Source organism: Symsagittifera roscoffensis, chromosome 3, assembly GCF_963678635.1.
Source record: "Symsagittifera roscoffensis chromosome 3, txSymRosc1.1, whole genome shotgun sequence".
Classification (NCBI taxonomy): domain Eukaryota; kingdom Metazoa; phylum Xenacoelomorpha; order Acoela; family Convolutidae; genus Symsagittifera; species Symsagittifera roscoffensis.
In genome coordinates this window covers 63,484,919-63,502,103 of record NC_087064.1, presented here as the reverse complement: position 1 = coordinate 63,502,103, position 17,185 = coordinate 63,484,919, and the positions used below count along the sequence as shown (strand labels likewise).

Genomic DNA, 17,185 nt, shown 5'->3' with positions numbered 1-17,185 from the left:
GAACACAGTGCTACGGTCATAACAGTAAAAAAAGGAATTCATTTACAGGGCATACTTAGCGACTTAGGCATAATATCTAATAGACCTTTGGAAGCGTACGCTGATAACCAAGCTTGTATTGAGCTTAGTAAACATTCAGTGAACCACAGAAAGACGAAGCGTTTCGCCATAAAACTACACTTCTTTCGAGAGTTAGTTGAACAGCAGTAGGTGACATTAAGTTTTTTACCAACAGAAAACATGCCTGCAGACGCCTTGACGAAAAACTTGGGAAAATGTAAAACTGCATTTTTCCGAGATATTCTCCTCGGAACCACCTAATTTGAAAGGCGGGGTATTGATGATTTTTCGTAACTGAACAGGAATTGATATTTTTTTTAGGTTCAAACGGAAAGATCACTTCCCGATTTATGTTAAAACTATCTGTTGAAACATCACCTTTAGTCATTGGTTGAGCAACTTTGTGCGGCGAAGATACCATACACATTTGTTTTGAATTACTACTGTAATATCACTCGAATATCTTAATTCACATTAACCATCCTTATTAGTCAACCGTTTGTCGCTGCAGTAACCTTGATACCACCATCAGTAGTAAACTGCCCATTAAGTTGCAAAGCCTCAAAAAATATTAGAAAGCCCTGGTTTCTGAATGGAAAGCTCATCTACTTAGAAATTTAATTTAGAAGATAGCACGATGCTCTACAGACAAAAAAATAGAACCAAGTAAGAATGACCAAGAATACACCAAGAATAGCAGAATTTTTTGCAAAAAAAGTTAAATTTCACATTCAAAGTTTTACAGAGTCAATACTTAATGAAGAAAAAGAAACAGTAGGGCGAATAAAAACGAGAAATCCATTAAGAAAAAAAATTTGGTATTTTTAAAAAAAATCCATTCTTGGCCGACCGACCCTTAACTTTTTCTAGAGGCGTCTTTGGCGCCAATAAGTACTAACAATGGGGGCAAGCGCGCGCCAAAAAAAGGCAACTTTTTGTCAAATTTTTCCAAAAAAGTGCCAGAAACGGCTTTTTTACCATTTTTTTTTTACAAATTTGTCTGCGGCGCACAAAATTTTTCTTTTTAGTGCTCTAGGAGAACTCGGAAAATCATTTTGGTCCACTTAAAAAAAATATTGTCAAATTTTCGAAAAATTTTTGAAACTCCCCCCCCTCGAGAAAATCCTAGATCCGCCCCTGTTCATCACAATAACAATTTTAACAACGGATGAAAAAAAAACGGATCATCTGGTTTGTTTTATTACTAGTGATTTTACTTTTAATCTTCGACAAACCCACTGTTATTACAAATCGATAGAAAATTGCATGAAACACCCAAAAATGTACCAATTTTTATCTCACAGAGCACAACACCCGGCACAATAATCGACACGTTCCTAAATATTCAACAATTGCAATAGAAAATACTTTTGTGCGAAAAAGAAAGTTAACATACTCATCAAACAAAATCATTCTAAAGTATCATCGCCACAACAAACCACTACAACAACCTCTTCTCTCTATATCAGACATTTCTTCAAAAGTGCACAGCAGAATGAAATTATTCGTGACAGCAATCTCATCCCAATTTTTGTTACGACTTTCGTAACGAAAAAGTGTTTTACCTGTGATCAATTTTTGTGCAGTTATGGGGGTTTAACGATTGCCATTTTGGTCAATATAGGACAATTAATCAGCGATATATTTTGCACTATTAACGCTTAAGCAGATGTGTAGAAATCCGTCTTAGAAATTGTTCCGAGTTGGTTGAAGGAAGCTTATTTGCCATAATTGATTTAATACTCTGAGCAAAATTCATCACTTAATACTTTAAATGGCGTGTGGGGCGATGAAGTTCACAAAAAAATCTCAAATTTTAGAATTTTTTTCTATTACTTTTACTTTTTTCATGTTATAACTAGTTTATAGACCTTAAAATGTAATCAGAACATCGCCTTGATACAACTTCGCCTTGATACAAATTTTTGTTTTTTATTGTGAATTCTGGCTCTAAAAGGTCAGATCTCCTTTGAAGAATGAAAAATAAAAATGGTCTCCAATTATTCGCTTTTAAAGCATTTATCATTTCTTAACAAAACCCAGAATAGAATGACAACAAGACTGCTCGTATCAAGACAAAACCCTGAATGTTCCGACTACCTTTTAAAGTCCATGGAGCAGTAACAACATGAAAAATTTAACTGTTTTAAATAAATATAAAAAAAAATTGAGTCCGATTTTTGTTCCTACCAAATTGAGTCCGGTTTTTGTTCCTGCCAAATATCTGATATGGATAGTTAAGATAATTACGTATCAATACATCTTGTGACCTATTTCGACAAGTTCGTGATCTCTTGTTCGCGATTGAAGCCTTGGAATAACTCAAATTTGCTCACCAAATTTTTTTTTTCTAGAAATCAGAAATCTCTATGCTTAAACGATTGCTACCCAGTCTTCCTTGGTGATTTGTTCTACTAGGGCAACAATCCCGAAAGTTGATGCGTCGCAGACCACGCGGGTATCAATTTTCATGTCAAAATTTTTACTCTTTCTAGATGCGTATTTTAGTAGTTCGTGATTGTAGTAGTATGATGCGTTTTTGAACAATGATTTCGCGTTGTATGTGTTTTTAGAAGTGATTTTAACGGTGCTGCATTCAGAGCTAGATAGGGTATGTAACTTGTAAGGCAGTGTATGGACCCATAAACCTCGAGAAATGTTTAAATGTTTTGACATGTGTTATTTTTCTGTTGCCTCAGTTTTTCTAATTAATGGTCTTGCGCCATCGCTATTTTTGTTATATCTGAGCCATTTTACTTTTCTACTTGTCAACTTACGTTTATTCAGTGATTTTGCTAAGTTTTCCTTATCAAATTTCTATAGGATTGTTTTTTGTGTCTCCGTCTGGTGTTCTTACTGGTGTTCTTACAGCATATGTGTTTTTACAGCGCGTTAGTGTCAAATTGATTTGAAATATGCGGAAATATCTGTTAGTCCTTAGAATTTTGTATGAATCTCTTACGTGCCACTGGCGTTGCCTCCGATGAGGTTGAAGTTGAACTGTTTTTTTTTTGTCTGAGCCGGAGGAATTTATGGATCTGTATAGCGCAAATCTGTTGTTGAGCATAACGTTTGTTCCTTGTTGTTTGAATTGACAATCTTCGCGGTTTTTTCATTAAGTATTAAATTTTGGATTCTGAAGTTTCTTTTTGTGAACGAAGTGGATGATCTTCTATGAGTTCAGTGCTAGCTTACAAAAACCTTTGATCCTGAGTTTAATAATTTATTTTTGATTTTTCATTTCATTTGATTTTTATGCGCTATCTTAGATGTATTGGTATCAGTTTTGTCTTTTGTACTCTTATGTTAGGACCACATTTTTTATGAAATATGTTCTGCGAGCTAAAAGCTAAGAAATCTGATAGAACAGTAGTAACAGGAAACTTTTAAAAACTGGGCCCATAACTTGTTGAGATTCAGAGTTAGAATAACTAGGACAAATGGTTGGGCTTTAATGTTGAGACCGAATCCGAGGAGTGAGAATAGGTACTGATTTTTAAAAAAAGAATTAAGAAAGTGAACAAAGCACAACAAAAGTTCCAGATGAAAAATAACTGAGTACCTATAAATCTTATGATCACTTGTTGACCCTGGATTTAATCAATTATGACTAGTTTAATCAGTTTTGACCTCCAAACTTATTCAATGTGCCTGATCTGGATATAGTTTCTTGCCTTTTTTCAACTTTTTGGTAGAAAACTGGAGTTGTAATAGAAACGAAAAACAGTTTATCAAACAGTTGGAAAAAAAGTTGACATGCAATTGGAGTCTACGTAAATTTGGTACTCATAAAATTTCAAGAATGTTAGTTTTATGGTATCCATAATTCGAATGGCTAAAATAGTTTTACTGAAAACTTCAAAGTAAAATGTATTCTTTATCAATTCTGTTTTTGAGTTTAAAAGTCAATTCTAGGCTCATATAGAACATTTTTTGAAAAAAAGCTTTGGGGAATTTTTGTTAATTGTGTAGTCAAGACTCAGTTTTCATCGCAGTCGAACACAAAAATCACTAGCCATGGCTTGTATCAAGCCGCATTTGGTTTTTATGGTGGAATGTTTTAAGTTATTGATCATTCCGTCAACAAAACAGCCGAGTTTTCAACTGATTTTGTTGAAGGTGATTTTTTCCGCACTTTATCCAAAGTTGAAGTTAATTATGCGTTTTTTGTGAAAATTAATCTCATAATAATAAGTTCCTCCCATCTGCCTTCCAGCTGGTCAAGGCCAGAGGCATTGGTTCTGACTTTATCAAATCATTAGAACTAATTCAAACGAAATGAAAGTCACCACCGGAAACCCGTTCTACCTTTCCGTGTTAGCAGTGGTGGTCATGACGCTACATTCTTTACAAAAATGCGCGCACCGGGACAACGTCAACATGACACGGCGGCTTGGGCATTGGCCTTGCTTTGACCCACCAATATCGGTGCTTCACATAACAGTGACTGATCATTGACTTTCTAACCGAGCACCGGTATGAGCAGAGCGGGCACTCTTAGCACCTCATCACCTGTGCTAGTGTCTTGGTTTGATGCGAAGGACTGCCAACTCAGTTGGGGTGCTGAGACGGTCGATTCTGATGCGTACATTTGGTACTCATAAAGTTTCCAAAGTTTAAGATTTAAGGTATCCATAATTCGAAGGCCAAAAATAGTTTTACTGAAATTTTCAAAGTATTTTCAATATTTAATTTTTATTTGATTTATTTGCTCTTCTTTTTAGTTTAAAAGTCAATTTTTTGCTCATTTAGAACATTTTTTGAGAAAAACTTTGGAGAATTTTTGTTAATTGTATAGTCAAGACTCAGTTTTTATCGCAATCGAACAAAAAAATCACTAGCCATGGATAGCTTGTATGACGACACATTTAATTTTTATGGCGGAATCTTTTAAGGTTTTGTTCATTCTGTCAAGAAAACAGACGAGTTTTCAACTGATTTGTTGAAGGTGAATTTTTCCTTACTTTATCCAAAGTTAAAGTTAATTATGTGTTTTTGTGAAAATTATTTTTATAACTTTTTGCAAATGCCGTTAAATTATAAGATTATTGTCACCCAACCATACCAGATTTTCTCAAATTAAAATCTGTAATTTGAGAAACTTCTTGCATGTTGCTTCTGGGGTTTTAAAAAATGACCGAATAAATTGCTCGTGATAATTTTTATCCAGACAAAAATCGAATTTCTAACTAACCACTTTAGCGGATGTTTTTAAAATCATTTAAAATGTGATGATGATCTCAGCTCAAACTGAAAAAGGTATTTTAGGTTTGATCTTTTTTTTACTACGAGGGATTGTTAACGCGCGTGATATGTCGTTTTTTAACACATAGGAGGCAAAAGAAGATCGGATTACAAGCCTATGCAATTGAATTGAGGCAGGTTATTTAGTCTAATTGTTCAGTTGCCTTGAGCTTAAAATAACCTTTTGTATTTTAAATAGCGTTTAGGGATGTTTTTTTCAAGGACATATAGGAAAAGTATTTTGTATATTTTATTCAGTTTTTTAAACTGAAACCACTTCTATACAAGTTAAAGTCAGTGAAGGTTTTCAGGGATTCACCCTCATACGAGCAGTCTTTTCGACTTCGGATAAAACGCAAATAGATAAACGTAAGCTGAAATAAGACTACTGGTATCTGGAAAAAGTCCTGAAAGATCCGATTGCCAGATACTGCTAAATCAACAACCCCTCCCTAATCATTAACTCGTTCATTCATGAAAATGTTAATAAATTGTATTCAATAGAAAATAAGAACCTCAGTGATCACAATGCTTTACCAACAGAAATCAATCTGAACCCAAGGCTACTTCAAACAAGAAGTGATGACAAAGCAATCAACACTACAATAATCAATAATCCCTTCACACAGTTCTGCTTTAGTAGTTCGATTTTTTACTTGATCAATGGTACACCTGGCTTTGGTGAATTCTGAAAGAAAATATACCTAGAATAACAGAACATAGAGCCACACTCCCCCCTTGGATTACACCCCCAACCTCCCACCTTATTAAGAGCAAAAAACTTTACTTCGGAAACAGCAATCCTATCCGAAACCAGAAATTCTATCTAAAACTACAAACTTAGAAGAAAAAATAAAAATTTCTGCTGGTGAAGATCTGAAAAAGTACGAATTCGAGATTTTTGCACCAAGAAAGTTTAGTACAATTCAGAAATATTTGCGAAGCATAAGAAGAGCACCTAGACTACCTTCGATAATGAAACTTGACGGCAAAGAACTTGAGACAGACAAAGAAAAACGCGATGCGTTTAATCAATTCTTCTGTAGTGTATTTACAAAAGCGGAACAAATAACCGAATTAAGTATCTTGGAAAAAGCAAAATACAACCGAAACCGAGCTGAATAAAGACTGCATTGAGAAAATAATGATCGAACTAGACATCAATAAAGCAACAGGTCCAGATAATTTGGGAAATCTTGTCTACACAAACCTAGCGAAATCTGATCTGAAAGTTAAAGAGGGGTGTTTGCTCTCAGAAAATGGGTATTAAATTAAAAGTTTTTTTTACGAAACTTTTTTTTTGATTTCTTATTGAAATTTCAACCGCCACACGCTATTTAAGTACAAAGTGATACATTGAGCTAATAGCGCAGTTTGAAATAGACTAAATAGCCCGACTCAATTCATTTTGGACTTATTTCTAGGACAGGTTAAATCTCCGCTCACGCTTCAATAGCACGAAATATATAAAGTGTACCAAACTGACCAAAACGACAATTTTTGAACTCTTTTAACTCGATGAAAAATGATCGCAGCTAATGCATCTTTTTAAACTTGAGCTCAAGATAGCTTCGTATAGAAAAATCAAAAAAATCAAGTTTTGCCTGGAGAAAAAGAAACTTTCCCGAGCACAGACATTTTTCGAAAATTGTTGGAACAGAAAGTTGGTGAGTCACCTAGTGTTTCTTCCAAATCTAGTATGGATAGATAGCTATAAATAATTGAGTAAACATCGCTTGTGAATATTGAATTTGATCTTTGTGAGTTTTGTTGGTGTATATTTTTTATTTGGTCTGTAAAAACTTTCGAGAATTCTTTATCTCTATCGTCTGTTTGTATTTGGTGTTTTTTGTGATCTTGTTTTAGTGATGCGATTTCGATTGTGTATATACCATAATGTGATGTGATATTACATATATTTTTTACCTAGTGATCAACAATTTGTCGTTTTATTTGTACTACAGGGAATTCTTGTTTACATGGGCTAATTCATTTTTCAAATAAGTTTACAATTAAGTTATGGCAAAATTGTACTTGTCCTCGGGAGGGATCATTTAGTGGTTTTATAAAAAATGAGAGTATTGAGTTATCGTCAAATTTTTTGTCGTACTCGATCATGTTTTATATTGTAAAACTGTTAGTGTGTATCATTCAATATGTCTTACTGGTTGATTCCAATTATATAGGAGTATTGGTTTGTTGATGTATGACTTTTTATTTTGCGTTTTCCTTTTATTGATGATGGTGTAGTGGCTTCTGAGTCGGAAAAATATTTTTGGTCGTCGATCGGGTTATTTTTACTTATGGATTCTTTTAATTCTTGAAATTCCTGTATTGTGTCTGTGTCTGATCTGAGACTGCGTTTTTTTGTTTTGAAAACCATTTTCTGATAAATTGTTTTGTTTTGTTATGATTGTCTTTTTTCGTGTCTGTCGCTTTGATCTTCTATATCCTATTGTTTGTCTGTGTGGTGTTATTACAAGGTCGTATCTTTCGTTTTAATTAAACAATTATGTAATACGATTGTTTGTTTGTTACCTAGATTATCTCTTGATATAAGGTTCAAGATGATGGCTGCAATTTTTGGGTTAGAGGTTTTGAATTTCCTAAACTGTTAGTTCTTACGCGTTTTTGTGTGGTTATCTTATCTTGGGGCATAGGTTGTCTTGGTTTGACGGGTTGGAGAGAGAGTAGTATGTCGATTCGTGAGAATGTTTTTTTTAACCTTCTCGCGACTAAGTTCTAATTTAAGATAGACCTACCTAATCTTACTTAGGGGTTGTGATTTGTGATCAAGGGTTGGAGAATAGTAAATCAATCCACAAGGTTCAGGTATAATTGGAACGCAAGTAGATCGTTAAATACTATTTTATGACCTATTAAGTTTAAGTGTTTTAGACTGGGTCATCCTAAGAGGAAGGGAACCAAGTGAAGGATGAGTAACCGAAGTTCTTCACTGTTTAACTTAATTAAAATGGTTAGTTTTTTCAAAAATTTCTATTAGTCCCGGGTCTTTGATAAGGGTTGGGTAGTGAATCGACGTTTGAGGTCGTTCCATTTGATCCGTTTGATCCAAGGAAAGCCTTGATGATCAGTTATTTAAGTGAGATAATTTTAAGAGAAAACAAGGATAAGCATTGATAAAATTTAATGTAAAGTTGTAAGTGTGAAAATTTTTTAGAATAAAGTTTAGGCTGATGTTAGTTTTGTGTAATCTGCTGTTATTATTTTGGTGATGAAGCTGGGATGAAGAAATGATATGAAGGGTTGTTAAAACTAACGATGATTTTTTGTTTTAACTAATTTTTGTATTTTTAATCAATAAATTATTTTGTTCAAAAAGTTTCAACTTACTGCAGATTTATGGAGGGAACGATTTGTGTTATTTTTATCAGCCGCTATTGTATAAATAATAGGTTTAGCACCACTAAGGTTACTGAAGCATTTTTTCAAAACTTATGTCATTGAAGAATAATGTAACTTTACTGCGGAAAGGATTCTAAATACTTTGGTTTGTTCCGGTCTCCGTCGTACTATCATGAAGTCAATCGGTAGATTTCTTCCTAATCGTAGATCGTGCCTTGTCCTTGGTCTTCTCGCAATACCTGGTATTTCTCGTATTGTTTGGAAAATTGGCGGAGATCTATTGAGTCGGAGAGTCATTTCTAATAAATTGTCTATTTCATGTAACATTTTTGCAATTTTGCAATTGTCTAATTCTAAAATCTACTTTTTCTAAGTCTAAGTTTGTTAAGGTCTTGTTCGAAACTTTTGGTCGCACCAGATGAGTTATGTTTGGTTGACTGTACTCATAGAGTTATTTCAGATAAGGTACACCGTCTGCTCGTCACGCTATCTTATTTTCGGCCGGATAGATTCAAGCAACTTTTTATTTTAATACCAATCTTAATCTTACTCTTATATCTCCTAGTCTCAATAGATCTAGTGTACACTGGTTAATGCGAGTTAGTTTCCAGAAGGAGAACAACTGTATTCTAAGTTTAATTCAAATTGCTCTGGTGCTGAAGCTACAAGTAGTTTCAGCACTTACAAATAAGTGTAAATGTTAGTTATGAAATTTGATTGGTTAGTTAAGAATGTTTTAGGAATTAGAGAATTATTTTTATAACCAATTATAAATTCTACTTTAGAACTGGTTCCATTACGGTAAAAGTTTGCGGTGATTCTACCTTGTACCGTGTTAAAGTAAAATAACCTTTTGTTTTTGAGTGCAGGTAAGCAGAAGTGCTGGCAAATGAAGTGCCACCCTGATGGAGTCGCTTTTGCAGACTGTGCACAGCCGGTGCAGGCCACGTGAGTAATGTTTAAACATGCTCCTCGAAAAACTCACCAACCAAAATAACCATCAAGCTTTTCCCGGGCTTCAAGTGTTCTACAAAGGTCCAATAATTCGTTAATTAAGATCATATAGGTTTTTCCAAGCATACATCCAACAAATGCACGTTTTTGTTTCAAATTTTTAGCAGTCGAAACTATAATAGATATTTTTCTGAACAATAACAGCTTTCAAAAATTTTGATTTTTCATAAAAAATCTACATTTGTATAACGAAACGGAATTTTTAGTGTTCAAATATACTAAATCTTTTAGATGAGTGCACGCGATTTGCCCTAAAGAACGAATAACCCTCCCCATTTCTTGTGAAAGTACAAAAAACCATAGTTCAAAAATGGATGCAAAATACTATCGAAATCTGAAGAATAAGTTATTGTACCTTTATCTTTTTAATTTGGTTATTTAGTGCAACTTTTAGGGTGATTTTTTTTTAAGTTAACATAAAAATAGGTAAAATATCTACATTTTAAAAAAATGGATAGCAAGAAGTGTTTTCTTATCAGGATGATTTTTAATGTGTTATAATGTGTTTTGGTAAGTTTTTAGACTGAAGGTGCGTTTTTATAGGTGTAGCTAAGGTACAGTAGAAGAGGAGGAAATTTATGCTGGCCGTAAGGTGCCTTAGTGCAGTTTATAAAGTAATACTAAAATGTAATATGATAACTTTTTTCTGCGTGTATAAACTTTGTATTCAACATTTTCTGGATCAACCGTACCATTCTCGGCAAACCATGTAGTGCCAAAAATTAATCTTTTTGAAAAATTAGGGCTATTTTTCAGGTAATTAATTTTTCCCCTACAAAACAATTTAACAAAAAAATTAGGATAACTATTTTCCGATGTTCAAATATCTGATTTGACCAATTTTTCAAAATTATAACGAACATTTACTTTTTGTCAACTTCACTAATTGAATGAATGTACTAGCCTACTAAGAGTCAATGAACATTACTCAGACTCTTATATAGGTCGCAATGATTTTTTTCTAGGAAATATCTTAATTTTTGTTCAGCCTCAAACCTAATTTTTCGCGGTTTGACTTTTGATTTTTTTGAATGTTCAGTTTTTTTCCTTTGTTAGAAGGAAGGCTTATTCCACTATCAAACAGCAAAACTGAAAAAGTCATGAAAAACGTGAGAAAATACATGGGAAAAAATTCGTCTTTGCATCAGCGACAAATTTGTGTCCACTGAGCGTTTTTTTTGCAGGAAAGGTACAATCATCCACGTCATCTTCTACTAATGCTAGATACAATGGGTCCGTGTTCATCTCCAGTTCCTCGAGTTTATTCTCAACACATTACTTGTGGAAGAATTTGCACTATAACTCAAAATTCGAAAATTGGCATGTTGAAGAATGAAAAAACCTACAAAAATGCTCCTCGTCGTCCAATTGATGACTTCCGTAGTTCTACTTTGTATAAGTCTATTTTCATAACTTTCAATCGCTTGAAACAAATCTGACTTTTTGCTTTGTGTGTTTCATCGCCGAGATTTTTAGTTATTGTGAGTCTGGATCTGTCCATGATTTGATAACCGTACGAGTTGTTATCCAGAACCTTCATCATCTCAGCCACCACTCCAGGAACATGCTTCTAGTCTCCTTCTCGTCAAGCATCAACAAAAGACTGAAAAAAGTTGTTGAAGCATTTCCTAGGTGTGTACTCAACAAAATGATAAATGTTTATGCATTGAGGTCCAAGTCCAAGATAAAAATTAAGGAGGGGAGTGACGATTGTACCATTTTCTAATTTGAAGCTAAAAATCGTGATTTCTTGCGGATTGTTCAATAAATCATTTTCCCCGGCGTAGTTTTACAGTTTTTCGTTTCTCGAATTTCGTTTGGGCAGACGTCAATGTTTTTCAAAACTTAGAGAAAAGTTTGGAAACCCGTCGGGAATTATCAAATTTGGATTTTAACCCTTCGGGATCTATCAAATCACAAAATCAAAAAAGGGTCCCTTCTTTATTTTTCAGATAAAAAATCAGTAGATTTGCGAAAATCATTTTGTCTTGACATGATTCTTGACTGCAGAATATGTTTTAAATTGCTACCACTTCTCATATTCTCAATTCCTGAAAATTGTATCCATTTTTAATCTCTTGTCTTAACTCAACCATTTCACCTTTTTTCTTTTTACTTTCAATGTCTTGATCCGACAAAAAGGGACGAGTTTGATGGCAGTTGGAGAAGTGATAGCAGCAACTCCAAAGACTCAAATGCTGTTTTACGGTGATCGCAGTTGCCATCAACATAGAAACAGTTATTTTTTTTCTGTTTTCAGGCCGTATAAGAACTTTCAATGTTACAATCTTGTCTCGATTTTTGATAGAAGGACAAAGTCATGTTCTCGAAATTTCTTGTTTTGATAATTCTAACCCCGAATCATTGAGTTTCAGGGTCAATTTCACATCATGTGCTAAATCCGGTTAGCATCTCCTGACATTTTAAGTACGAATATAATTGGCTAGCATCAATACCAACTGTTGTTTTGCAAACATTTCACGATTTGCGAATATAAGTTTGGTCGACAACTGTTTTTCTTCTCATGTCCTAACTTATTTTCTCCAACAAATCCCTATCACCTTCAAAGAACGGGTAAAACTTATGATTCGTCGAGTTGTGTAAGTGATACTTGTTAAATTGGGAAGCGTGAATCCAAGTTTTAACATATCAATGCCTTTGTTATGGTAGAATATTATCATTTTTTGCAAGGCGCCAAGAGAAGGAGCGACATCTATGTTATTATCCTATCGTAAGAAGTATTTAAAAGTAGTTATGTAGTGTTACTCCCAGATGCTTTTTAAATCAGAGTAATTTTCGAATCCTGTCGGCGGAACTGACTGAATACGTAGCTTTTTCAACACACTGTTTTGATCGAGTCCTCCGTTAACCAATATTTTGTTTATCATCGAAAACCTTTTTCTAGAAAATTTTTGTTTCTCAGCATACTGAAAAAAGCTCCGTATCGAGGCAATTCCGTACAGTCAAGCTTGTGGAGACTGTGGAACCATTCGTAGGGGAAAACTTATTTTGTTTCACTTGCTTCATAGGCTTTCAGAATTAAATCAAAAATGTTGCTCCTCCCAGAAATCATTCTCCTTTGTAATAACTATTGACTCGATTTCTGTATTGAATAAGGTATGGAATCAAATAAGAACTGATAAGGTTCATATCGTATCTCTCACTATTCAATCCGAAACATGGCAAAGAAATTACATAGCGCACTGAATGCTGTTTTAAATCAATCAACTGTTTTTTTTAATTCTAATGAATTGTGTAGACATGTCATCCTACTGTCCATTCTCAATGCATTCATCTTCACAAACACAAAATTGAGTTTTTTAGTTAAAGTTCTAGCTTTGAGTTTATCAAAGATCTTTTCGACTCACTCCTTGACAGTGTTTTTGATTTCTTGAAAATTGATTCTCAATTGTAATTGGTTTTATTTCAGCCATTTGAAAATTTTGAAAATAATAACATGTTTTCTCATTCAAGCAGTTATTCCAGTTGCTTTCAATTCTTCTGTGGGAACACAAATTGATTCGAAATCAAAAATTGCTACATATAAACTAATTTTCGATCTTCAGTGTAAGCAATTATATTTTCATCCAGTTTCTCGAATGCTGTTTCCCGTTACGAGTACGCGTTTTTGGAATAACTATGTCGAACTCAGTTCTTACATCTGATAAGATGTTTGTTAAACACGTCTTATCTTGTAAAGAAACAGTAACAGCTGTGAAATCTAAAGCACTTGAAAAATGAATTAATATCTTTTTTGTGAAGGATATGATTATTACAACATAGTAATTTCACGGTTTTATCAAATTTTCCAATACTTCTTCTGGCCACTTCTCCAACATAATATCCTGCCTGAATGTCAAAGTTTATATGAATATGTTGTGTTTAATCATTTTCCCGACAAGAGGAAAATTGTCAATGCCTTTCCGCAAAAGTTCTTTGAGATGTATCGAGATTTTGATATGAACACTGTAAACAGTTGAGATGTATGAGAATTTAGGTTGTTAAGAAAATGCAAATACAACGTTAGCCCACGGAAAAGACCGAGATTATATTTGTATGAATGTTTCTCTTTTTCCGATGGAAGCCAGATTAGTGAGTCTATTTTCAGTAAAGGCTTGTGTCTGGACGTCCCATTGGGATAAATTTCAGTAGTGCAGCGGAAAGAGTGACGTTGGTTATCAATTTGAAGCTCCACTTTTTGTTGTGACGTTCTTGAGTGCATTGCTCGCAGCTATCGAAATATTTCACTTTTTCCTTGTTTTCAAATCGGCTTTTGTAGACAGTGAATGCAAGTTTTCGAGACGAGTTTTGTTTTCGTGTACGGAGTAATAACGACATTCTCCTGTTCTGACCTTACGAAGATTAAATCCAGATTTTGATTCGTTAGCATCATTCAGCTTATCGAATACTTCATCGAGCTTTTCGTTGATTACTTTATTATATAACTTGGACATTTGGAAGTTAAATACTTTATTTCTCCCATTTATCATCTCCGTATCTACCAGAAGATGTTGACAAGCACTCCTCTTTGAGTTTCTCTCCATCCTCCTTTTCCTCCTCAACTATTTTTTTCAGGTCAGCCATCAAATGTTTGGACTTTTGTAGCCTAGCTTTATGTTCCTTCCTTCGATATTGTTGAAGAAAGTAGTCACTTGGAGACTCTTGTTCAAAAAAAGACGAAGCCATCGACTACTTCGAAGTTGATGTGGCGGGCCTCTTAGATAGATCACGTCATGCTGATTGTAAGTGAAATACTTACAAAAAGATAATTCTTATCTCATAAGATAGTTGATAAGATCGAGGATACTCGCCATAAGATACAAGCCATAAGATAGTTTACATCTTGCTGATTGTAAAAGAAATAATTTCAGTCAGCACAAGAAATAACTGCCTCATTAAATCTTTTTTGATTTAGTGCGGCGTGTTGTCGCGCAAACATGCTTCCACAACCCTCTTATTTGATTTTCTCGTTTCGGATAAAGGTAAATATTTTCCAAAGTAGAAAAAAAAACTGTGCTTTTAGAATTTTCCCAATTTAAAAAATTCAAGTACCATTTGAGTGAAAGAAAAAATACGTAAAATTTGAAGTAAAATTCAATTGTTTGTTTCCCATTGGTAAGCAAAATTAATAATTTAACCCAATAACACAAGTGTATTTATAGTAACAATGACGCATTTCCTTTTATATTGATGACGTCCTTTCTTTACAAACGACTTCACCACCCACACCTATTTCCTTTCATGGTCATTCTTTGTAAAGAAATTACAACACCGCCACCGCCTATAAAAAATTCTCCGCTTAAGACGGATATTCTTGAATTTTCCAGAAAAACTTTCAACCAATCAGAACTCAGCAGCGTTTCTAGACATAACTTTGGTTAAAAAACAATCCTTTTTTCGAACAATGACAATTTAAAATCACTTGAAGTTAGTTGAGTTACCTAGCATGAAAAAAAATTCTAACTTTTAAATTCTTACTTTTTTCACAATTTCTAATTGGTAAAACCCACACATTTGAATTGAAGCTTTACTCTCTATTATGTGGAAATCATTTTATTTTCAACTTAATTACCTTCAACTACCTCCTCTCTCAGCTCTAAATCAGTCATTTTTCTTGCTTTTACTCAGTCACTTCTTATTTCAACTTATTTCACAGAAAGATTTTCTCCGTGCAGAATAATAACCTTAGGTTATTGGGGTCTGATGACAATTAAGGTGCGGGATTCAGTCTCTGGTATTTTCTTGGCTCAAATGGATGTTCCAATTCAAGTGTGGCACATGATCGAGATCATGAGAAATAATTTTAATGAGCAACATATGTATCAAGCTCCTATCACTGAGAATCAGCTTGGAACAATGAGAATGATGTCACAGATCGCAGAACAAGTTGGAATGGATTATCCCGAGGTTCCTGACTCCAGAGATGTGGCTAAACCTTTGACGATTTCCTCTTTCCGTGGGAAAAAGAAGGATCTGCGGAGAACATAAATACTGTACCATTCGACCAGAATGACAAGGAAGCGAATTTTAATTTATGGTGGTGGAGTCATACGAAATAGTAAATCTGGCAATTATTAAGCTTATTCGAAGAAATAAACAAATTGGAAAGTGTCAGTTTGGACTTTGGACTGACACGTTAGTTTTCAAAAAATCGTATGGTAATAAACACAGCTGATTTTTTTTGCAAACACTGAAAAACGCAAAAACCTCAACGACGACTTTCGCAAGTCGGAACAATGAGAAAACGCTGGACTAAGCAGACAGAAGATTGAAAAACGAACGTGAAGATCCGAAAGCGTTCCAAAAAGTTACGATTTCGTTACGTTACCGCGTTTTCGTTATCTGGATGGCTAAGAGCCAAGATTGCAACCCTTCCCAGTGCTGAAGATAGAGCTTATTTGGTGAAAATCACGATTCTGCAAGCGTCATCCGAAGAGCCCAGAATCTGAATTTTTAACAACTTTTAGCTTCCTGAAATGTTCTGAAATGAATTTAATTAATATGATTTCGTTTTTTTAGATAGTGAGAAACTAAGTGTTGAGGGAAAAGTTCGATCCATCTCCGGTGGATAGGATGATTTTATCAACAGAACAAAAACAATAGTAAGACCTCGTGGTCTGGGGATACTGAGACCAAGCCATGAGCTCATCATTTTGTGTATAATTTAGATAAATTGAGTGAATCCGCCTATACCCTTAAGGTATTAACAGTATGGTCGACCCGATCACCAGAATCACAATGAACTGGCTATGGTTGAGACCGTTAAAAGCAGGTGAAGCTCTGTTTAGTGGCTAGCCAGTCGTCTTAGAACTTAGCTTTACTTTCCGTCGCTATGTACTTCCGGGCGAGTTTTACATAAAATCGAAGGGATGAGGGGTTTTCTGAACAAACCAGAGACTCCAGTGTGATAACTACCAAGTAAACCAAACAGCTGCTCGACACCTCTTTGGTTTGTAACTAGACTAAAATAGGGATGGCCTAGTTGCTCGAATAATACTTTGATAGTTTCACTAAGCAAATCATTTATGCTGCCAAAACATCAATACACATAACTCCTTCAAATTGTGCTGGGGCCAACTTTATTTGGTCATATTTTTTCTACTCAAAGTTTAGCAATAACAATTGATTTTGGCAGTACAAAATGTAAAATTTATCAAAAAACATTTTATCAAAAACCATTCGAGACCAATTAAGGGACAGTCGGAGCAGTTAATGCTTTGCCCTGACATGCGAGCAGTCTTGTTAATTATACGTAGAGTGCTGATTGAAATTATTTGAACAAAATTAGTTAAGTATTCTCAAATTTGATTAAATTAGGATAAAAACTGATGAGGACAAAACTTGCTTAAAAATTCAGCCCAGAATATTCACGTGTTTTATTGTTCCGACTTTCGAAGAAAGAGATCAATTTAGATGCCTGAGGTTTTTTGAAAGGAAACAAAGAACTCTCGTTAAAATTTCATCATTATTTTAGCAAAAGCAGTCCCGACGCCAAAGATCA

At 34.3% G+C, this 17,185-nt stretch overlaps 2 protein-coding genes across 2 annotated transcripts in view; both read left to right on the top strand.

Annotated features, from left to right (window-relative positions):
- Window positions 1–17,185, top strand: part of LOC134842484 (calcium-binding protein 39-like) — a 477,223-nt gene that overhangs the window by 49,438 nt on the left and 410,600 nt on the right. The window lies entirely within an intron of this gene.
- The window catches only part of LOC134841785 (uncharacterized), a 48,157-nt gene that overhangs the window by 28,244 nt on the left and 2,728 nt on the right, over window positions 1–17,185 (top strand). Inside the window, exon 6 of the mRNA XM_063857823.1 lies at window positions 9,540–9,618. Coding sequence (XP_063713893.1) covers window positions 9,540–9,618 — 79 coding nt within the window. The remainder of the gene's footprint in view (window positions 1–9,539; window positions 9,619–17,185) is intronic.